Genomic DNA, 25,117 nt, shown 5'->3' with positions numbered 1-25,117 from the left:
TTATTAATAGTCTGATGGACTTCCCTGGTTGAACCCCTCAAGTGGATAGTTTAAGATACTCTATAGGATGTAAGGTATCTCCCATATCTTAATCTGCCGCGTTCGAGTCACTCTCGAAATCCCGTCTTGGGCTCCCCTACTATTATAGGTGACGTCAATTGTTTTTATCCTCGAGACAAAAGACGTTTTCAATTCCAACTTCAATTTAAATTCAATTCAAATAATGGGTGAAGTGCGAATCGAACTCGTACACTGAGGGTTCCGTACCACAAAAATATTTGTTTATTTTATTTTTATTTATACTAATTGATGTTATAGCAGCCATATAATGCATTGTGAACATTTCAAATGAAAAACGCTAAAAAATAGCAGGTCCTTATATGTTTGTCTCTGTAGTTCCTGGACTAAAAAAGGGTTACGATATCCCGTGCCTGTCGTAAGAAGCAACTACAAGGGGGCTTCCGGAGTTGGGAGTGGCAAGAGGGAGCTCGAACCGTCCAATAAGTGTCCCCGGGAAGGACGGCGGTATGTGTAGTCGGATACCGTCGTGAACACCGGATAGTTTAGGAGGAGCGAAAACTGTTCTCCCAGGGCAGAGCTCGATCGGGGCATCGCGCTTAAAGGACTTCTGTTACGTTCAGTCGGAGATCCCGGAGTTCTCCAACAAACGTTGAGGACGGCCACCGGAGGATTTTAGTGCGGCTAAAGTCCCACATAACCCGGCGTCACTCCCACGTCGTCGAGTACCTTTTGAAGATTTCCTCCTCATAAAGAAAAAGAAGGTCCTTGTATGGCAACTCTCCTTTATTTGAAAGTTTTTCTTTTTATTTTTAGTACTTATTGTTAAAGCGGCCACCATTATACATATTCCGTAAAATTTTTAAATTTCTATCTATTAAGGTTCCAGAAATAGAGCTCTATGTCAGACAGACAAACGGACAGCTTAGAAATAGGGTTCCGTTTTTACCCTTTGGGTATGGAACCCTAAAAAGTTATATAATATCAAAAACATTCCGAATTTCTGACAAATGTCATGAGAAAAAAACTAGATGTTACGGCTAATGTGCCTAAATCAGTTAAAACGCAGATAGCTTGCCCACTACCTAAAGTACAAAACGAAGATTGTATCAATTTTCACCCCTTGACGTCGACCCGTGCATGCCATGATGCGTCGTCGTGTCATGAATTTACGACAAACATTGTATATTTTCACGAAACAATATCGCTTTGCGGCACGATGTCGCTATATGTCACGATACGTTGTCGTGTCGTAAAAAGGCATGTGTTTTAGCCCTAAGAACAAGTCTGAAAAGATGTTTCGAATTTTAACTACATAATTAATATGCATATTTTCTAGCTAATCTTAAGCCTAGTTAATGTGTATGCTAACGTATTCTACAATCTAACGGTAACATACACAAAATACAATAACTGTCGTGAGGTTGAGCAACTGTCACCGCATTATAAAATAATAATAAGTTTGTTTCCAAGGAAACAAGTGTTTAGGCAAATTTCGGCCTTATTGAGCATAAATAAATGTCTATGAAAATAATTTTTATATGTAAGCACATAAAAAATTACAATGTTCACAATAGAAAATTCCTAATAACTTATAAACGGATTACCCTAATTACACAATTCCTTTTGCCCTATCCGTTTTAGACATAAACCTACCAAATGGCATTAAAGACAAACCAATATATATACGAACAAAAAATCATGTTTTCAACTTACGTAATATTAGGTACGTAACATTTCAACGCAATATTACAAAAATTTAGTTAAGTTCGTTTCAAATGATTCGAAATAGGAAACTGCTATATAAATCGAGCTTAGATATCCACTTTATAACATATTCTTGCCATGATCACCAAAAATATCAGCTCCTAGTGGCTTGATAATTGATAGCTATAAAAAAACGAAAATCCACAGTTTAACGTTGAATTTAAACAACCGTCCATTGCACAATTAGGGTATTTTTTTTGCTCCATTGCTTGTACAAAACAGTTACAAACGCGTGTCAGAAATGAACTGACAGTCGCGCACGTATGCGCTCGAGTCCCCCCGAGATAACGAGTCGGTAAGTGGTGTCTACGTGTGCGTTACTCCAGCCCACTTTGTATGAAGATTGACTTCTGTTAGTTTTTATTTTGTGGTAGTACCTACCCGGAAAAAACGTGGAAATTATTATAAGAAACCTTTTTAATATAAAAAAATTTAAGTATGAATTTGTTAGCGGTGAGTAAACTTACTGAAAAAGGATTTACTGTTAATTTCTTGAAAAACGGTTGCACTATTAGTAACTCTATAGATATTATCATCGCAACTGGCCACAACGTAAATGGTATATATACAATTTGTCAAATCACCGATATGTAATTTGACAATGTCAAATAAATATTGGCATAGAAGACTAGCCCATATTAATCCGGAATATATGCGAATTTTAAAGAATATTATGACTGGTCTTGATAATGTGAACATTACCGACGGATATGACGACTAGTGAGAAACCATTTCCAAACCTCTGAACGCGAACGAACGACATACTGGAGATCGTACATACAGATTTATGTAGTCCCATGGAAGCTAGTTCACTCAACGGTTCAAGGTACATGTTATTATTTATCGACTATTATTCTCGAATGACACGATGAATGTTTATTTTCTAAAACATAAGAGTGAGTCTTTAAGAAATGTCAAAAATATAAAGTGTTGAAAAGGGAACTAGCAAGTCGAACAAATGTATGAGATCAGATGGTGGGACGACATTTTGTAATAGAGCTTTCAATATTTTCTTATCAACAAATGGAATTCTACATTAGAAGGCGATACTATATACCCCTAAACAAATTGTTGTGGTTGAAACATCTAACAGAACTATTATTGTATATGCGAGAAGTCTAAAACGAATGTTATCATTATTAAATAAATATTTCATTTCATTTCAGAAGTTAGAAGTCTATTATAAATTGAAACTAATTTGAGCAAGAGCAGTAAATACTGTGGTTTATATCAAAAACCGGAGTCCGACGAAGTCAGTGAAAGATTACCAATGACTTTTGTCGGATATTCAGAAGAAAGTAAGGGATGTCGATTATTTAATACGAAGACACGTTAAATCCCAATAAATAAATAAATAAATCACAATCAGTAGAGATGTTTTTAGAAGATGTTTTTCCTGAGGATAACGGGCATAATTTCAGTTGTCAAGATAGTAACTTTTTTAGATTTAATTTATTGTCATGTTCGAATGAAAGTGATGATGAATGGCAAGATTATTTACATAACTACAAAGACTACCTAAACAATTTAATTGCCTTTAAAAAATCTGTTGTTGAGATTCAACTAGTGGAAGGTACCGGAAAGGAAAAGAGTAGAAATATCTACAAAAAGGAATGAGATGCCATCAAAAACAATGCTTGTAAAAAGATCCAAGTCTCGCCATTCAATTCTTCTACCGTAAAAAGTCTTGAGATCTATGTAATACCAAGCCGGTAATGTATGCAGTCCCTACTTAAGGGACCTTCTGTCTTAAGGTATTATCTCACTATCTAACCTAACAACATCTCATGGGACCATACCAATATTAAAAATATTTTATGTTCTAAATAAATTGACGTGGCAATCGTACTAATGTTACTTGTGTGATGCGATATGATAAGATGAAAACACAATGTGACTTGCAGTACGATTGCCACGTTAATTTATTTAGAACATAAAATATTTTTAATATTGGTATGGTCCCATGAGATGTTGTTAGGTTAGATAGTGAGATAATACCTTAAGACAGAAGGTCCCTTAAGTAGGGACTGCATACATTACCGGCTTGGTATTACATAGATCTCAAGACTTTTTACGGTAGAAGAATTGAATGGCGAGACTTGGATCTTTTTACAAGCATTGTTTTTGATGGCATTATAAACTATTTATATTTTTTATATTGTATTATACAGTCTAGGCTGTACAGTTTTTGCCGCCCCTGCTTCTACAATTGTGATGTTTTACATTTTTTTTAATCCAAAAAATTCCTCTATCATTGTTCAAGGTCTTTTTTGAATTCTAATTGATTTTTTAAAGTTAGTGCATGTTCAACACATAATAGTTGATACAGAAGATTGAAATCGGTCAAATTGTTCGCTAAATTATTTACTATATACGAATTTATATCACAAAATTATATACAAACCATTCATTTCGCATGCTCCAACTAGTAGTAGGACAAGCATGTATGGCTTGATAGTAAGAAGAGGAAAATATATAAAATACATTTTCTGCAATTTCGCTCTTTTCACTCATAAAAAGTGTGGGTAGAGGGTACAGAGGCCGATTACTGGTTGGGGGCGGCGAACTAGCTGTTTTACACAATATGGAAGTCTGCTACTCTCGGAATATGCAATGACAAGTGAGAAAACAAAATCATCGGAAACATTTGTTGCAGACTTCTATCTGTAAGGCATCAGAAGACCAGAAAACCGTAATGCAAAAATCTTTTTGATTTCTATGAGGTAGCAAAAAAAAATTCGGTCCCCAAATTTATCGCCCCAAAAATCTGCCGCCCTAGGCTGAAGCCTACTCAGCCTGCTCGTAAATCCGCCACTGATGGTATATATTTTAAACCATGCAGTATGTACCACTCTTCCTCCCTCCTTTGAGCACTCCTCCTGCACGCATCTTTTGAGGGATGGAGGGTGGTACCTACATACTGCATGGTTTAAAATATATACCATCGTACTGATCGTACATATTTGTAGCGGATCAACATCTCACAACATGTCATTATTTTTTTGCCAGCGGTACGCACATAGCTTACGAGTGACGTCACGTTTGACATTCGTCTAGTTGGCTTGGTCGAGTAGTATTAAGTCATTATTAAATTTACTTTATGTGACACTGACTTTAAGGTGTTTCAAGAAAGTTAAACAAATAAATGAATTAAATATATTATTATATATGAATATGCCACCAAAATTAGGTAGATTATTTTTATATTATAACTACAGAGTATTTTACTGTGCGAAAAGTACCTGTATATAATAATACTCTATGGTGAAAAGCAATACATGTCTAGCACTGACCAGAAAGTCTGTCGGGCGGCGGATCTAATTCAAATGTAAACTGGCGCGTTGTGTGTGAAGTGCTTAATAACTTATCGGCACATTATACGACTGCAATACAGGTTTTATTTAAAATTGTTATTCAAGCAAAAAGAATTAGCGTATTATTCCGCTTAAAATAAAAATAAAATGTAATTTAAAGAATAAAAATAAAATGTAATTATCGATTTGCAATCGTTTAAAATATAAAAGTATTTGATAATTCTTAGTAATTGTAATATTTAATTATTTTAAAGTAATATATCCAATTATATACAAATTTGTTTTTATTTTTAATTTCTTTTTTGGGTACAATATACAGGTATGTGCTTACATCCCTAAATTAGTGTGTCTGTCTGTCATTTTTCTTTTGCCAATCCAAATTACAGAATAAATAGATCTGTCCAATCCGAGTAAAGTCATCAAAAATAAGAAAAATCTGAAAAATTCCATCATTTATTTTCTTGTAAAATCATTTCGGTGATTATGTTTCAGTTTGTTTTTCTTGTTACATAGCTCTACGATATAATTTTCGCGTTTTACCTTCCATTGTAGATCGAAACGTAGGTAAGTCGCAATGGAAGATAATTCTTTGAGCGATGACGAAATAAAGGATTCGCCTGTGAGTCCTAAGATGGGTGTAAAGAAGTTGAAGCTGAACGACGGGAGCTCGCAGGATAGTTTTAAAGAGACTGGTGAGTGTAGATCTCGAAATTCGTAATAGTAGTGACGTTGATAATGTATCCATCTTGTTATGTTTTTTTTACGTCAGCCAGTGCAAGTAAGGAGAAAGAAAAAGAGGATAATGTGGATAGTGGATTGTCTGCGGATAAATCTGAGAGCACGAGCAGCGAAGACCGCGGTGCGGGTCCGTCGGAGGCAGTGGCCAGCGAGATAGTTCACGTTGCGCCTTCTAGCAGCAACGTTCGTGCGATATTGCTGAACATCAGACGACCCAGACGTTTAAGGAACTACAGGAAGCGGAAGACACCCGATGGAGGCGATTCAGACAGTAATGACTCTTCGCGAGATTCCGATGACCTGTCGCCGGATGAAGGCAACATGTCTAGACAAGCAGACAACACGTCTGATGCAGAAACTGCGACATTTTCAGATAGTTCAGCAAGCGTGTAAGAAATTAATTAAATTATTTTTAATATAAATTGAATTCATTACTTGGTAATGTCCAATAGAAAAAAATCAAGTAAAAAACAGACAGTTTCAATTATCCTTCAATTACTCTATATGTGTTGTGAATGTAAACAATAAAAAAAATGTAATTCTAATATTAAATTTATATTTTCTGGTATGTTTCTGTTGCAATGTAGAAGCAGCAAATCCTCTTCAGGTAATAACTTTGAGAGCTCGAGCAATGATCTTGTGGGTATTCCATCTGAGGATATTGACAGTGAAGATGATGTCTGGTCGATCGACAATGAGGATACTGAGGAAAATAAGGGCACACCACCCACTGTGCTCACTAAGACTCGACCTAAGCATAACTACTTGTTGTTAAGAGGTTGGTATGAGTTTCTTAAATTATTAATTTATTTAGGATTCTGTGATTAACAAGTTATAAGGCAAGATTTTTGCTTTCTTTTTTCACATCTGAATAAATAACAAAAAATTGATTCTACGCAACCCATTGTTTAAATTGGTTAAAATTATAAATTTTATATTTCATTTAGTTCATCTGTTTCTGTCCTTATGTATTATTGTAAAATTGATTCAAAGTTAAGGACATAAATTGAAATTTTTTATTTAATTTTTTCTAGAAATTATAAACAGAGAGATGGGGCTGACATTTCCCTGCGGTAAAGCGGCGAAAAATGATGTGATTTTTGAGCAAAAGTTCTATGGCTCACTGCATGCAGTGTATCGATTGAAGAAACTACATCATTTAATGAAACATCGAGGGTGCGTCAATTCTATAAATTTTCATCCTGAAGGTAAGTTCGTTTCACTTTATTTATTATTAAACTTGTAATTCATGCATTTACAGGGACTACAATTAATTATTGTTATTGTAGCTAAAAATATCTGTAGCCATAATATATATCTTGAAATGATTACAGTAAGGTATCAGTGAAGCTCACAGTACTACTTTTGTTCATCCATGACCAGAAATTTCTTTTTATTTCAAAACTTAGTATGTTCTAGACAGCTAACTCGCACTAGCTCGTAACTAGGTCACAGTGATTTAAGTAACTACCTGAACTGTATACATCCTACCGGAAATTGGATAATAGTACCATATTAGTTAACAATCTGAACTACATAAACAATGTGGTAGGTTATACCTTCATGTCCCTGTAGTCCCGGGACTAGAATAGGGCTACGGTATCCTCTGCCTGTCGTAAGAGGCGACTAAAAGGGGGCTTCCGGGGTTGCGGGCGGCAAGATTGGGAGGTCGAGCCGTCCAGCAAGCAACTCCGGGAAGGACGGCGGTATGAGTGGTCGCATACCGTCGTAAACACCAGACGGTGTGGTGAGACCTGACGCTCACCTAGGAGGAGCCCGAAGGGGCAACGCGTTCAGAGGACTCCGGTTGCGTTCCGTAGGAGATCCCGGAGTCCTCTTGGCAACGCTGAGGACGGCCACCGGGGGGTTTTAGTGCGGTAAGAATCCCACATAACCCCGTGTCGCTCCTACGACACTGGGTACCTTTTGAAGGTTTCCCCCTCGTAAACAAAAAAAAAAAAAAAAAGGTTATACCTTCAACTGCATACGTCCGATTTGAATTGGATAATAATACCGCATTAGTTAACAACTGAACTGTTTATAAACAATGTGGTTTACCACAAGCAATCAGAAGCAAGTTAGTCCTCAAATAGGAGATCTAGAAGAGAGATCATCCTTGTAGGGTAAATTCAAAGTTTTTAACATAGTTAAATCAAAAGAATTGTCTCACATAAGAAAGATATTATAAAAAAGAACAATATTTAATCAATAACTTGTATCTTCAGCAATCTTAAATTCTAGAGCAATGGTTGAGTATTTACCGCAAACAAGTGCTATTAGCATACTCGCAGTCCCAACAAAGGGTGTTCAGAGGAACATTGTGGGGTTTTAGTCATTTGGAGTCTTGCATATTCTCTCCACTGCCCCAGCGGCTGAGAGGAATCCATGCGTGTTTTCACTACAATAAAAAAGGACTCACTAATTACTAAATATTAATTACTGTGTACCAAATACCAAATATCCTGCTTCTAATAGTCCTATTATGGGGACATTACATATAAATATACATTTATTTCCAGGCCATCTCTTAGCGTCAGGCTCAGATGACACAAATGTTGTGGTGTGGGACTGGGCTAAGAAGAAGGCCTTGCAGACCATTAAGACGGGCCACAAGTCCAATGTTTTCCAGAGCAAGTTCCTTCATCTTAATGCCAGAAGTCAGCTGAATATTGTCACTTGTGCAAGGGATGGACAGGTAAGGGGTATATTACAATTATTATTAATATAGAAAGAGTAAGTAACTATGTAAGTAGTTTCCATACGGGTTATATTTTTAATGGGATAAATCTGAAAACTTATCACTGTGTTCAGAAGATAGCATATTGATTGCCCTAGATTTCACACTAGATGACTGGGAGTTTATGCTAATAGATGTAGTCAAGTGTGTCATAAATGTAAAGGATCTAATTATTTATAGGCAAAGCTTCATCTATACTATTATTAATGTATATTTCTACATATATTTATGTTTATTATACTTGCATAAAAGTTGTATTAGTTTAGTAGTAAAGGTTTGTCCTTAATTCTAAAATCCCTTGAGGATTGAGTAATTCAAAATTATACACATTGATAATAAATGATCATTAACTTATAGTGATGGAAAACATTGTTTACAAATCTACATGCTTGAGAGTTCTCTATAATTTGTGTTATCTGAAGTGTACTTACTTGACCTCTGAACTTTTCATTTGAGAATACTTACGTTTGATAATTTAAATATAATTATTAGATGTATTTAAAGATTTAGAACATTTCAATGGGAAGGTTTTGCTAGCTTTAATTCTTTCACTTTGATTATATTATTATCTAATATTTTCTTGACCAATATATAATATTAGACCCTTGTTTCAAAGTGCGTTGCACATTTTTTTGTCATTGTCGTCGGCCTATTACTGTCCCACTGTTGGCCATGGCTCTCCCCTTAGAATAGAGATGCTTTAGGCTTTAGTCAATTCATTACATTACGATACATTAGAAGTGTGTACTGTGTGTAGCAGGCTGTGACAGCCTAATGGTTGAAACTCGACTTCTCAATCGGAGGTCGTAGTTAACTACTATTAATCGTAGTTAGTAATCAGATTACAAATTGTAGTAAACTACGCCCTACACTGTTCAGAGCGGACTAGAAGTTTGGCGTTTGGCGCGGACTACATCTCATGTAACATCGTCTGTTCCCAGGTGCGTCTGCTGCAGTGTCCGCCGAGCGGCGGCGCGGCGGTGTCGCGGCGGCGGCTGGCGGCGCACTACCGCGCGGCGCACAAGCTGCACGTGTGCGCGGAGATGCCGCACCAGGTCATCTCCGCGGGCGAGGACGGCGTCGTCATGCGATGCGATCTGCGCTCCGATCAGTCCTCCAAGTGAGTGGAGCTTTGGAGTTGGATTTCGGGAGGTGGTGGAGCTCGTTGTCGTACGACGTTTTAGGTACACCACCTCTCCTTATATAATATAGGAGTTAGGAGTAGCAGACGAGAAACCTGTCCACCTAATGGTAAGCTACTGCCGCCTACACACATCTGTAATCAACCCGAAATAGGATTAGGTATTCCTACCTAAGGTCGGCCACAGACACGCCGCTACACCTATGTTTCCCTTACCACACCCTTCAAACCAGTACCCTTACCACTAGTTTTTACGTTTTGACAAATATGACTGTTTTCGTATTTGTTTACGTATTAGCCCATACCATTTCCAAGTTCTGATATAATCCACTAGGGACGCTGAAATAGTATGGGCAAATACGTAAACAAATACCAAAACAGTCATATTTGTCAAAACGTAAAAACTCGTGGTAAGGGCACAGAACAAAGCAGCGCTTAACACTGCTGTTATTAGACAGAAGGTGTGTTGCATGGATCGTGGTCACGGCGAAACTGCGGTGGCGGGGAGAAACTGGTTGACAAGTACTAGTGGTAGTACCTACCACTAGTACTACCTACCTACGTCTAGTTCGTTTTTCTTTTCTTGGTTTCATATCACACACAACACTAACGCTTATACCATTCGATATACTTCCAGATTATTCCAAGTGCTGGAGCACGGTATGTACGTGCCGCTATACAGCGTGGCGGGCCATCCTCTAAACTCGTGCGAGCTGCTCGTGGCCGGTAGAAACAAGTTCGTGCGCGTTTACGACTCGAGGAAGCCCTCCGAGCCCGTCGCCCTGTACTGCCCGGGACATTTCCATGATAAAACTGTGAGTACCTATAAACTTGAATTTAGTTACTCTGCAATTATTTCGGTATATGTGAACTATGTATTTTGAAATTTAAATACCAGTAAGGTTATAATTATATTAGACAGGCATTTTCGGGTACATATTTACGATCAACACATCCTGTGTTCAGTAAACGCCTTTGTGACATCCGGTAAAATCCATCTGAATGAAGGTCATTTCAAAATCGGTCTAATTAAAAAACATTCGATTTGCAGAATCGAATCATGAATTAATAGTTCTTTTTTAGCTTATATAGTCTAAAACAATAAAAATAATTAAGAACGAGAGTACTTATTTTAAAAGTACAGACAGTTCTATTTTTATGTTTTCGTAAACGTGGGTAAGATTCCTATTTTACCCTCGGTTACGAAAGTAATGCAATGTATAACTTTGTCATTGAATTAAATTTTCAGACTAAATCAGAGGTGCGCAAAATGCGTTCCCAGATACACTTGACCTGCGCGGTGTACAACCACGACGGCTCCGAGATCCTCGGCTCCTACAACGACGAAGACATCTACCTGTTCAACGCTAGGACCGATGCGTATAACAAGTGAGCTGTTGTATAAGTCGTGATTATGAACGGCCGGTTGGGCTGAGATCGGTAGGAAGGTACTTCATAAAACTTAGCTGATATTGGTTCTTGAAGATTTTCTTTGTTTCGGGGTGGCATAAAGCTAATAAGCTAATAAAGATAATGCTTTATTAATTATATGTAAATATGATGGAACAAAAAAAAAGAGAATAATGATTATTAAAAAAAAAAGACAAACCCACTGAGTTTCTGACCGGATCTTCTCAGTAGAGGTCGCGTTCCGATCCGGTAGTAGTTTAAGAAAAATATTGTACCTGACAATTTGTAAGTGCCGTCGTTGGCCTATACAAATAAACATATTTCATTTCATTTCATTAATAACAAGTAATGAATGAAATACATATTATAATTTTTTACTGATCTCTAAGTATATTTAAACCATCTTAATATGTCGTCAGTCAGGGAATATGTAAGGTAGAGGGCCCCGCCCAGGCATGACATCGGCTGTATGGCTAGCTTTGCACTATCCACTATGTGGCTAGTACACCACTGCCGGTGGATTTGACATACATAAGTATTAGCGGCCTTGCATATCTCTCGTAACCTATGGAAGTATAGAAAATAGGACTAATATTTATGTGTGCTTATTGTTAAATTAGATATTGTGCTTAAAACAAAAACGCTTTCTACACTCACAGACTAGGCTTCACTGTATGGTGGGTGCTATGTACACAGGGACAAATACACAAACACCCAGACATGGAAACCTAAATTTATCAAGTAGGTATCTGTCTGGCCAAGGATTGAACCCGGCATCCTTTGCGCGTCATTCCGTTATGGTGAACGATCCGCCATGCTTGTCGTTACACAAGTATTAGCTCTGTGTTTAAGCATAGCTTATCGTTTTCCAGAGACTCGTCAGACACGTCGGACGGCTACACGCACCGCTACAGCGGGCACCGCAACAGCGCGACGTTCAAGGGCGTGTCGTTCTTCGGGCCGCGCTCGCAGTATGTGGTCTCGGGTTCGGACTGCTCGCACGTGTTCGTGTGGGAGCGAAGCAGCGAGGCCATCGTGCAGTGGCTGCAAGCGGACGTGCAGGGTGTGGTGAGTATCTGGAATAAATAGTGGTTTATTGGCTTTGATATTGTGTTGAGTACTTCTATACAGGAAATAACTAGGTAATGTTAAAATGGGCAAAGTGAGCTAAGTTGAAGTTTGAAGGAATAGAGAATAGCTCAATCTTAACAATTTACGAATGCGTGTTAGTTATGTATGTTATAAGTACTTATTTAATCAATTAATTATAGTCGAAATCCAGTTATTTAATAAATAGTCCTTGCAGTTTAAATTGCCTTTAAAAACAGAAAAAAATGTATACATTTTTTTAATATAATAAAATAATAATTACAAATAATATACAAACAAATTAATAAAAGATTTTTTGTAAAATTATTGCTTGCACAGGTTAACTGCATAGAAGCGCATCCACGGTGCCCAGTTTTGGCCACCAGTGGACTCGACAAGGACATAAAAATATGGATACCCAGGAGCGAACATGATCCCACCTTTGATGGAATGGAGAAGGTATGTGAATCTTTAGTATAAAACAATGATAGTTATTTTGGTTTGGGTTCGAGTCCCACATACATCTGAAGTTGTTTATACTAAGTGACTTCAACGATGAAGGGAAACATTGAGAGGAAAGCATATAGGTGTCTAGCATATAAGTGATCAGAAGAAGAGTAATCTTTAACCTTGACCTTGACCAATGTAGAGAATGGTGGCCTAAACATTCCTTCTGAGAGGAGGCTTAAGTTTGGCAGTGGGATAAAAATGGGTTGATGATATTATGAATTTGTTGCGAAAAAATTAAAAGTAATGCAATATAACTTAAATGTACAGTGACATAATATCCACTTTCTCATAGTTATAAATGTATTTGTTTCCTTTTCACGGCCAAACAGCTCGCATCCAGAGGGAGGACATAGACTTCCTTTAAGGTAGTTCTCACTTGGGTATTGGCAATTGATGTATTTACAAGATGTTTCAACTTGTATTTAGGGGTAGCATGCATCTGTGATCAACTTCAAATATGGCTGCTGTGTTTTTTTCATTTGGTAGGTCACATGGTTTTGTAACCATTGTGAAAACCTCTATTTCCTATCGTAGTCATTTCTATCTATACTAATATTATAAAGAGGAAAACTTTGTTTGTTTGTTTGATTGTAATGAATAGGCTCAAAAACTACTGGACCGATTTTAAAAATTCTTTCACCATTCGAAAGCTACATTATCCACGAGTAACATAGGCTATATTTTATATGAAATATATTTGATAGATAGATTTTGAGGCGGTACAAATTTGGTCGGGTCAGCTAGTCGTTGATAAATCAGAACAGTTAGAACCGACATTGTTTTACGTAAGAAGTAATGTTATAATTGCGCAATATGGCGTTTTAACTTAGGTTATAGACGGATTTCGTTGTGTATTCTCGTTCCGCTGAGGCATTGAAGTTATTTTGATTTGTTATTACTGGAAACTTTGTAAGTGTTTTTAGAATGCTGCATCTCAAATATCAATAAAAATTGCAGCTCCCATTGTTTGAAAGTAGTAAAAAACTTTTCGAACACGGTAATATGGGTATTTAATGAATCAGTTTATTATAAGTTTTCCAAAAAGATAATATATCAGTACTGTAATATTAGAAAATGAGATTATGAAATATTAAAAAAAGCATCAAAATCCGATGCTCAGTTTTAAAGATCTAAGCGAACATGGGGACAGACAGAGGGAAGCGACTTTGTTTTATATAATATATTGTGATACGCGAGCGGTCCACAGTTACTTTTGGTGTCTTTTATTTCTTTTTGTTTTTTATTTTACTCTAATTATTGTGCTTAAGTTTGATTTGCTTTTTGTGTACAACGTGTCTCTAGTGTGTAATCCAAGCACCGTTTAAAGGCATATAGGACTGCCGCGGCTTTGGGTTACATATCTAATGAAGATAACTTTTATATGGTTGTGTATAATGTCAGGTGATCTGCGAGAACGGTATAGTCCGCGCCAAACTTCTAGTCCTCCCTGAAGTTGTTGCGCGTAGGTTTAATTGGCATGTACAGCGTACACATACTAACGCAGCTAAGTACCCGCGGGCGAGAGTGGGCAGCGGAGAGTGCCGGGGGCGTCGCGCGCTGTCTTCGTCCCGCTGATATCTACATTTTTCTGTTGCGATGCGACTCGTTTATATATTCGGAGCGGACTAGTAATTTGGGGCGGACTCTATATAACTAATGAAGATATTATGTTTTAATTGGTTGTTGTATAATGTCAGGTGATTCGCGAGAACGGTGCGACGGCTCGTCCGCCGCTGTTCAGGGACTTCCTGCCGACGCTGTACAGCGCCTGGCGGGACGATACACGCGCGCTGCACGATGACGACACGCCGCCCTTCGGAGGGAACATCGAGTTCGACGGCAACGTCTGCACCACCTTCTAGCCGGACTGGGAACACCTGCAACCGCTTTGGAATATCTCACTACTAAATTCATACAGTTTCTGTTTAACGTGTAACTTACGCCTGTTATTAATCAGCGATTTATCCAATGTTATGCCTACCAAAGATCGGCATTTGATAAATTCTGCTAATGTTATATATTCAAATTTTGATCTTTGGTAAGTAGTTTGGATAGATTGAGTATTAATAACGCGTGTCACTGTCGATCATAACCTGCAATAGTAAATATGAACACTAGCTAAACAGTAAACCTGAACACCACATTTAGAACTCATAGCACCTACATTTGATTTCCACTGGAAACTAAATCTTTACATACGGCAGCTGAACACATGTGCAGTAGCATAAAATATGGATACCAATTTGTATGCGGCACCTATACCTGCTTGATTGATGTTAATTCTACAACCGTAGACCATGACACCTCTTATTCAACTTTTCATCTTGTAGTTAACACAAAAATATATTAATATAGAATATGTATGCAGTGTTGTCAAACCCGCTCAGCGGAATGAACTGATACGGGTGTATCCGCTAAATCTAAGCGAAGAAGGGTTTCTTGATATGTTAAGTTTTAAAATACTAAATTCCCACAACCATGTATTATGGCTATGATACCGCTTTTTTTAGACCGTTAGATACTTATATTTTAGTCGGTAACTTTTCTTTTCTAAAAGCATTTAGGGATTTTCTTCTTGTGCCATGTAAATTTTGTTCTAAGAAAACACCTATATATAATATTCCTCTAAAGTCTGTAAACCCAAATTAATATCTGCCTAATTCTTTTGAAACCGGAAATCGTTAACAAAATGCAAATATTACAATTATGGTCCAAAATTTCGAAAAGATTGCTTTGTTTGCCTTTAGTGTTATTAGAGTGTAATACATTGGGCGGAGTAGTATAGTGGCTAGTTGTGTTTGACATTTGCAGCTCCTATATGTAATTTATATTAATTTAGAAATGATTTGTACTTCTTAGATTTGTGGTTATGTACTCGTGGAGATGGAGTAGTATAGTGTTATGTTGGTGCCCGCTTGGTGGGTAATATTTGACTCTGCAGTGGATGTGATCAGCCCTGATGATTTTTTATACAACTTTCCATCCTCTATCTTTCGTGTGGATTGAATATGCTAATAATCTCTACATAGTGCTTGTTATAAAGAATTTCTGTGCAAAATTCATACTTCTAGATCCAGTGGTTTCGGCTAAGCGCACCACCTATTTCACTGATTGTACTAATTCGGCGGGTGCAAAAACTCATCAAAGTTTCATCGCAATGGGATTACTGGTTTAGAAATGCATTCAGGATAAACAAAACACTCAATCATCATATATAATACATAAGAAACCCATTAAAAAGCGTTGCATAAAAATTAATATATTTTTAGTCTTGTTTTATTATGTGAGAGGTTATTTCGTCTATGTAGTCATTATCCGCTCATATACATATGTTTGTTTATTAGCGATAAACACCAAACATAGGTACATTTATTGTATTGTATATTATTTGTTTCTATAGATGATACCTATAAACTTGATTTTTGTTTGATGTAGATTTTGTTTAGGTATTTTGAGGTATAAAGGTATGCGTTTGGTTTTAATTGATTAAATGAAAAATGTCATATACAAGGTGTCTCAGTAAAGCCAGCAGGGTGGTAATAGCTATTTAAAAATAACCTTTATAAAGATTTATGTATTTTTAGTACGAAATTCAATTTGAATTTAATACAATTGTAAAATATGTATTGACATTGATATAACATAATGTACCAGTATATTTAAAATGCTATTTCAAATTTTCAGTAAAAATATATTTGTAAGATGTTAAAAATTAATACAAGGAACTTGTTATACATAATTAATATCTATAATATTTTTCAATGCATGCCATTATATGTTTGTAGAAAAATACTATAGGAATTAATATATTTCTATACACATACCGCCCTGTTTACTTTCTTAGTTAGTTAGGGACATCCTGCGTCTTGCCTGTGATATATTTTGATTTGATGAGAAATTCTTGAAAATTCGTAGGTAAATTGAATTGTCTACATTTCAATTCTCATTAGACTACCCAGAGAACACCTTTGGAATAAGGTGGTTGAATTGTTCAATAGAAATATAATATGATATTCTAAATAGCTAGGATTAATTATAGATAATAACGGAATTCATAGAATAGAAATACATGCTCGTTTATAGTAAAATTAAAATGTTAAAAAATATGTCATTATTTCAATTTTCTAATAAAACTATCTAGCTTAACACTTTGATCATTTTACAAAATGGGAATATCTATTTGTTCATAAGCGATGTTTAGTGCTTTGAAACGACACTAAATATTACATGAAATGTCGGAATAAAACAGTCAATAGCATTGAATACCAAATTATGGAATGTTAAATATGCTATGGACGGTATTAGGAGTATGCAGCACTAGCTCTAACACGTTTATGAAAAAATATATTCACGTTTTACTTACCCCTTATATCAATAACACTTACAACTTGTCACAATTCACATTTTTTGTTACAATTAATTCTACGCCTACATGTTTAGCAAAAATATGTTAAGCTTTCCATACATTATTTGTTATTGTGTGAAACATGTTAGTTTGTAAATAATAGTAATAAACGCCCTATTTAATAAGCGGGCAATTTTATTTTTCGTGTTTTTCTAACCGTAAAGCTAATAAACCTGACCTTTAAGTCGTACTAAAATTTACTTAGACATATTATAATGCTCTAAATATATTATTTCGTTTTGTGTTATATTACATTCGTCCTATCAGCTTTAAATGTAAGAAAAAGTTACACATTTAAGATGTTCAGGCTATGATATATATCGTATATTTTATTAGTTTTATTGGATTTTTTTAAAATATTATGGCAATATTCACGCAATTCAATATACACCTTCTTTCCTAAATTCAATGTTATCGAAGTAAATAAGAAGTTTAATTAAAGTCTTATTTTTTAAATTGATATAAGTGCCTTCGTCAAATTGTAATTTTAATATGCGGTATCTTAATATTCTTAGCACGTCATTACTTTCTTACATTAATTCCAGTTTACTACTCTTGATCAACATTATTTGAATTTCTTACATTAAATACTAATAACATCTTGTATTACTTCAGGAATGTAATTTTATGATAATTTTGTAATCAGTTACTTTTTGTAAATAAAACCTTGCCAATATTTATGTATACGATCATTCATTTCATAACCTTGTAAATTTATACAATAATTCACTGATAATAATTTCACGGGAGCCGAGTAAGTACATTAATAAGAATAAAAAAAACAGAACGCTTTAAAAAATCATGATGTTATTAAAATAAAAGATAAAGTGTTTACCAACTTCAGTCTAAGCAATTTTAAATGTAATAATCCGCTTATGTGTTAAATATCCGCAGGTGTGATATTTACTAGCGCGCACAATCACATTTTTTTAATACGATATTATTTCCATGTCAAGTAGATTTGCAGAATTAGAAATCTTGAAGTTTATAAACTTTTTCATTTTCCCGCTCTTTTCACTATCAACTGGGGCGCTATCTATTGCATAAATTACAAATCACAAATGTCAACAGGTTTATATTTTTATTATTTTCTTATTACATACGTGCCAGTGATTAACATTAGCACGATTGCCTTATATTTATTTATATTAAAAACGATTATAAACATTCAATTTGGCATTTCATGTTAAATTATTGAAAATAATTTCCAAATATTATTACCCACATGCTGCTTATTGCTTGATAATGGCGGACGGTCTCGACCAATCAGACGCGAGGCGTGTGGAAGCCCGCGCCATCTTCGTTTTCAAACTCATCTCCATCGCGCCCGCCCGCTCACTCGATCAGTCAGTCTCGCGTCGGTTTGGGCCAGTCGTATACCTAACTTGAATATTTCTAGTAATTAACAAAAAATCAGAACAATCATGAGCACCAATGAAAATAACAGTGAAGTGGCCGTGGACAAGGTCGGCGACGAGAAAAAGGGAGACGCGAAATGTGACCTAAAAGGAGCCAAAAGGGCAGCAGAGGTGAGTGCACATGTCAAACAGAATGTATTCATTTTAGTCGCTCGCCATTTTATTGAACGTTTTTACGTGCCATAATAATTATATTCTTTCCATTCGAAACTTCCACGTGGTCTATTCAAGTATATAGCCTCAGTAGGAAACACTCGACCGGCGTATTTTTGGACGTCATTTCTGTCGAGTTACACATTTTAGCGTGCGTGAGGTAATCGATGAGTCAGTAGTTTTATACCATGTCCCTACGTTAAGATTTAGATATTCTTGTAGTGCGTTGCAAGATAAATTTACATACTTAGCGATTTCTAGCTTTGTTTACCCGTTTTCGATATGGAGGCATGACCTTGGCAGAAAAAAAACATGGCGCGGGAACGTACGCTCATGTCCTCGTTGATATGGATATTACAAATAATGTTGCAGACACGTTCTAATACATTCCCTTGAGTGCTTATTATTGATTTTATTGCGTATCGTTAGCTATTTTTGACTGACTTTAGTCCGGCTTACATTCATGGTAGCGTGACGCTAGATGGTAACATGGCCGGCGAGCGAATGTCAATGTGTAGGTATCGGACTGTCATAGAACCGCACGCCGAGTAAAGTAATTTTATCGTAATATATGCGTGGTTCATTTCTCAATACCTACGAAATTCAAGTATGATATGATGTAAAACAACAGAGCCGCCGTTTGCACAATTGTGCTTTATTTTGGTAGCTAGTGGCGTTGCAGAGAGTAGTCAATGACCCGGCATTATTTGCATGTAGGTGTTTTGTATGTAGTTCAGACTTCCTTTGTTCTAATAGTGCTTAAACTATAATAAATTATGGTAGAATGGAATTGAGGGCATAAAATGGGCGGGAATCTTGAAAACAATTCGATATCGGCTTATGTTGTAGGCTAGTAATGCGTACGCCGTCTCTTTCCCGCGAAGTAACCTAAATTCACGCTAACAAACCCATAGCGTGTACAGTTACATACTTGTAGACTGTTTTATAATACTAGACAGTAATTCTCATGATTTCTTTGTTGTAATAATACAAAAGGTTACTTGTTACTGTCGTTTTGGCGGTTTTATAAATCCAACGTCATGGCTCACGTTATGCGTGGTGAGTTGGTGACCATTTTCCGTTGGAGTTTGTTAAGGCAAAATGGGCCGTATGTTGCCGGCTACGCGCAGTGCGTCTCTTTCCCTCTTACTAATAACCCACGCTTCTTTATTGTTACGAATCCTTGTCACCTGCGCTTCATTATCTTGCACGTAAGCCGTAACTCGGTTCACTACTTCCCTACAACGTCGCCGATATAAGTAAACCGTCAACGGTTGTGGCATATAATAAAAAATGTAGTTGGCTATAAGCCAGTTGTTATTTGATTGATTAATAAACACTAATAGTGCTTAGAACATTTTAGTTTTAATAAATGATTTGGATTTGGACTCTGCATTAATATTTGTATGCCTTTGATTCGATCTGTAGGAAAAAACGACAGAAGCGAAAAAGGCGCGAAAGGAAGAAAATGGCGGCGGAGATGATGAGGGTCATAGTGACGAGGAGGACTTTGAAGGAGAGGGAGAGGGTGAAGAGGACGACGATGAGGAAGTGGAAGGGGAAGAAGGGGACGAGGATGAAGATGAGTTAGGGGAAGGAGAGGATGACGATCTCGAAGGTGAGGGTGGTTTGTATGAAAGATTTCAATTTTAACTTAAAACTCATCACAATTCTATCTTAAAGAACCGTTAAAGACCAATTTAAAATGTAACCTTTACCTCTTGGCTTTCAATTAGACGTTTTGTTATTTAAAAACAAAAGCCTTATGTTAAAGAAAACTTGTTTCAAGCTTAGATTCTATAAATACTTGTTGTATAAAAACCTTACATATTAGTAGTTGGCGCGCAATACTATGCGTGACGTAAAGTGCATTCGGGGTGCGTGATGTTTCACAGATCTTGAGTGTCGCGCGCCAAAACGATGGCAATTGGGCTTGTTATGAATGAAATAATTTTATGTGTGTTCGAGTCTTTGATAGTAAATTATTGCTAACGTTGAACCTTCAAACTGAAAAAATAACTTATTGTAAGTATTCAAAGACAACTTGCGAAGGTAAGAAGCAGGTCACGCGTGACTAAATTTTTTTGGCGGTAAATAAAATCTAGTATGTGAATAAAATCAAACGTCTGGGTGTGAACTCTGTCGCGACATTCTGATAAGGTGAAAATGATAAGTAACTGTAATCTCGGACGGTCTACAAACAGAGCTGTCCGACATTATGTGTATCGTAAACCGCTCTTGGCAGGGGACTTGCTAATACTTTGCAGCTTGCGTCGGTCGTCGAGCTAGTTGCGATTAATCGCGTCGTATGTCGTTACGAGCGATGCTAAGTGCTAAGATCCGCCCGTGGAGCATCCGCGCGAGGCACGCGTCTAGTCCCCATTTGTGCGTTCCGCAAAACGGAGCGAAAGTACCCCAACCCAACTGCAAGTAGGGAACTTCCGTTTACGCGTCCCTCTTTCATCCCCTCGAACGAAAAACAACTGCGTGCTTATCGTAGTGGATCCAAATTTGGTAAAACTGTTCTACCCATAGTCTATGAAATAATTCGCAATTGTTTGTGCCAACTTAATGCGAAAACTTTATATTCTGTTGGGCAAACTGGAAGTATCGGCTAAATATCATTATATTTAGTATAGTTAATAGTTATATTAATAATATTAATTATCTAATGCTCCTCATTATAAAGTGATAATGACTGTCATCGTGATCGGTTAAAATGCTATACACGTCTATGCAATATCCAATTTAATTCATCAGAATTGCTATATCTATGAACAAAAACATAACTATGTATTTATTCTTTAATTCGTGAAGTGGTTCATCTCTTCCAAGTATGGTACAATATTAAGTCTGGGAGTGCATGATAACATTCGGTACATTACGTTATAAAAATAACTTTACTTTTGGATCAAAATAATCTATATTCGCTTCTGGTCGGGCGGTAGCCATCGATCCGAACATTCCCGGCTTTTGTCGCTAGGTGGCGGGTTCAAGACGTTCAAGTCGAAACTTTGCCGTTAGATTACGCCCTCCGCATCGTGTGGTAATGGGAATGCGCCATATTGACCTATTTGTCTAATTTTGGCACTAATTTTTACATCAGTTTACTTGTGTGTTACTTATAACTCCATGCGTCATGTAAAATAATATAATGCATGGTAACTTTAGCCTAAGACTTGTAAGTATTTTATAGTTAGTCCTTAACTGGAGTGCTAGACTGAATAAACTGTTTACTTCTTTAGAACATTAGCTCATAGAGTAACTATGTGATATGTTTGTGTTGTATATTTTTATATATGAAGTTTTAAATATTTCACAATAGGCAAACTTGTTTATTGAAATTATTTTTATAGGCTATATTTTTTTGAACTTTGATGCTTATTTTAAAGCTTGTTAAATTTACCTAGAAGACAGTCTCGAAGGAAGTGATATTCCTAGAGGCTACAGTATTACTTACCTATCTTGTTATGTTAGTGTATTGACACCAATAGCCTGCAAACTCGATCATATGAAGTTACTTGTGGTTTCGCCAGTAGTTTGTGCATTCGAGGGAGCTAAGGCAATATTATTTATTTTGTCAGATACAGGCACCCATGCCTTGTGTATATTTAGGATATTCAATTACGAATTGTAATGCATTTAAAAATTAGTGTAGTTTATTTATAAAATTCCATAACTTTCTATCTTATACTAAGTTATATTGAAATCAGAAGTATTTCACTTTAAGTTAAATTTATGTATGAGTGTACATAAATTTAGCCAGTATTTAAACAACTTGTAGTCAGTAGCGTAGTAATTAAAGCGCTTGGATAGAGTTATTCGTAGAATGCATCCTGATTTTAATGAATGTACACATTACATATTTGGCAAAAGTTATCTAGATTTCAACATGAACAACACCTGAAACAAACAAGTATCACTTCGTACCGTATTTCGCACATTGTTACGAATTTCAAATAAGGTTCCGCCTCGGCCGTCTAGCTGTGTCTATGCGATCAATTTGATTGTCGCATGAATACAAAACGAATGGTGCTAATGGAAGTTTTGTTACCGAGTAGTTTGTCTGGCTTGCTAACTTTCAAGTTCTGGATCAATTTGTCATTCCTAATTTAGTATCAAGTGCGTAATAATGTACAATATAGTCAATGTAGTAAATCTTTATTATAGTATTTGCACATTTTGGTTAGGTGTTTATTTTGGGATCCGGGAAAACAGTTTTAAATTATATTAATATTTTGTAAAGAAAATTTTTGAAATCAGTAGAAACTTGACACCTATTTTTGGTTCCAGATGAGGAGGTTGAAGAGGAGTTATTAGGCGAGGAGGAAGAAGATGACGCGTAATACGCCTCGTGCTTTTTTATAAGGACAATGTCACAGTGAAGTTATTAGTGCACGTGACGGCCCGGACTGGCGCGGCCTCGCGTCGCCTCAACTGCTCCAGCGACCGCCACAGACCGACACCAGTGCCGCCAGTTGGGAACACGCGAGGCCGACATCGCTCCCACCAAAAACGGGTGCAGTTCTATTTAAATGACAAAAAAACGTAATTAAGTCTAAGTTCAGAATGCAGAATTTTCAATTTTACACAATGTTTAAGTTAGGTACCCAATGTATCTTGCGTTTCACGGCTAGCTGCGACAATTATTAATTATAAGTCTTAGTAGAATGCTGTTGAATTTTGTCATGAAATGTACAAATGTGTTTTCGAAAGTAAACTTATTCTAAGTGGAATCCACTCTGTATTTACCTGTGAGCCCAAATGGTGAAGTTGTGATATTTTTCTACGCAATAGTGTCTATCATTTTGTAACAAAATATAGTAATAATAAACCGGTATGGCTGTACTAATATAGAATAAGCGTTTTTAAGTCACAAAGCTCAATTCTTCATTTTCTTGTTGTTGATGAGAGTTTGTGTGTACATATTTAGCGTAAGTGAAGCCTGGGATTTTATAATCAATAATGTAACATAGTGTGATTATTGCATTCAGGTACACCTAGTTTGTTTTATTTGTTCTGAACACTTCATACTTATCGTCGCGATCGGTTACTGCATCACTCCGACGCCAGCTTCCGGAACGATTAATGAATTTTTAAACTGAATTAAATATGGACTGAACGAAATGGAGTTAACGGGCCAGGAATCTGAAGCGGCGTTGCAGTGTTCCCGAACGGCCAGTAACCACCGCCGTAGACGAGACGCGTTCGTATTACGCGCGACAACTTTATTAGAAAAACATCACAATTTCGCCATTATCTCGTGCATTTCGCGCGCCCGCCGCCCGCTCCCCCAACGACTGATAAAGAGAGCGCGACGGTCGCCGCGCCGCGATAGCGAGGCGAACATCTAAAAACCGGCCTGTAATTTTTTGTCCATAATATTGTTAATTAGGATAGAGCCTTCAGTTCGGTATTCCAGTGTTCGAGGTGTGGAATAAGAGATTCCTAGGTTAAAGTGATTTAGTATGTAGGTTGGTACGTTATATTTTATGAAGGGACGCCACGGGAGCGGCGGGGCGCGGCGCGGGGGCAGCCCCCCGGCCGCGGCGCGCGTGGCCTCGTTCGATTTGCCGCGCGGCGTGGCTTCCCCCCGCCGCGGGCCTCGCCGCACCGCGGTGACGCGCCGCCGAGCGGGAACAACGCCCGCCGCGCGCCGTCCATCGCCGCTCGCGCTCCCCGAGCTCGCCGAGCGATGTAGGACGCGCGGCGGTCGGTCGCGAGCTCGCCGCCGTCGCCGTCTACGAGTTTTCATACTTCGTCGACTCCGTTTCCCACACTGCTGTCTTTCGCCGGGCGCCGGCCGACTCGACAACTACGCGATTGACTATTTTTTTACTCGATACCCGGCACCCAGGAGAGACGGCGGGGTGTTTCGAAAAGCATTTAGCGAGTAGCTCACCGTCGGCCGTCGGTTACCGTGGCGAGCGAACTCGTTTCTTTTAGCAGCAATTGACATTGAGAATAAAATTAAATTTGAATTACTTATATATTATGATTTAATATCCGATCGTCCCGCCTTTCTTTTATGATAAGATTGAGCTGTCGCATATTGTGTACGATGTACGACTAATGTGAATACCTTAGTACGATTTATTTATTTGTGATGTTGAACACTATTGATTTTCTACAATGGACGAAATGTAAATACAACCGATTTTAAGTAAACCGAAATTTTGTTTGTTGAATTTATTTATTTCTTCCTGGTATTTTCTTAGCAAGACGTTCGAATCCATGCCAAAATACTAATAATAATTTGAATGATAGCGTTATAAAAATATATTGCGCAACTTGGTGTAGAATGCAGTCACTAAAGAAGTGTTTATAATGGAAAATTAAACTTAATTCGTCGTATTGGCAAGGTTTATTTATAGTTCATTGAGGAAGTAGGTAGAACCAACAGAAGCTGAATTCAGA

General features: G+C 37.0%; 2 protein-coding genes across 4 annotated transcripts; both read left to right on the top strand.

Moving 5' to 3' along the window:
* The first annotated feature begins 5,417 nt into the window (after positions 1–5,417).
* LOC140749469 (DDB1- and CUL4-associated factor 8) lies at positions 5,418–17,267 on the top strand. 3 transcript variants are annotated; one of them, XM_073082513.1, is made up of 12 exons: positions 5,418–5,562; positions 5,652–5,791; positions 5,869–6,226; positions 6,425–6,615; positions 6,872–7,045; positions 8,357–8,532; positions 9,516–9,694; positions 10,353–10,530; positions 10,965–11,104; positions 11,998–12,193; positions 12,554–12,673; positions 14,422–17,267. In XM_073082513.1, the coding sequence occupies exons 2-12, from the start codon at positions 5,674–5,676 to the stop codon at positions 14,584–14,586; spliced, it is 1,995 nt and encodes a 664-aa protein (XP_072938614.1). In that variant the 5' UTR covers positions 5,418–5,562; positions 5,652–5,673; the 3' UTR covers positions 14,587–17,267. The 3 variants fall into 3 exon arrangements, with proteins under 3 accessions (XP_072938614.1, XP_072938615.1, XP_072938613.1); XM_073082514.1 differs by having other exon boundaries at positions 5,450–5,576; XM_073082512.1 differs by having other exon boundaries at positions 5,459–5,791.
* A 1,180-nt stretch (positions 17,268–18,447) lies between these two features.
* Bacc (nuclear regulator Bacchus) lies at positions 18,448–24,874 on the top strand. Its single transcript, XM_073082515.1, has 3 exons — positions 18,448–18,658; positions 20,129–20,318; positions 22,994–24,874. Exons 1-3 carry the CDS (start codon positions 18,554–18,556, stop codon positions 23,044–23,046), a joined length of 348 nt encoding a protein of 115 aa, XP_072938616.1. The 5' UTR covers positions 18,448–18,553; the 3' UTR covers positions 23,047–24,874.
* The last annotated feature ends 243 nt before the right edge of the window (positions 24,875–25,117 follow it).

This window comes from Epargyreus clarus, unplaced genomic scaffold (genome assembly GCF_041222505.1).
Source record: "Epargyreus clarus isolate Ecla_fem2 unplaced genomic scaffold, WU_Ecla_fem_2.2 ptg000018l, whole genome shotgun sequence".
NCBI classification, from domain to species: Eukaryota; Metazoa; Arthropoda; class Insecta; order Lepidoptera; family Hesperiidae; genus Epargyreus; species Epargyreus clarus.
This window is presented reverse-complemented; position numbering and strand designations above follow the sequence as displayed.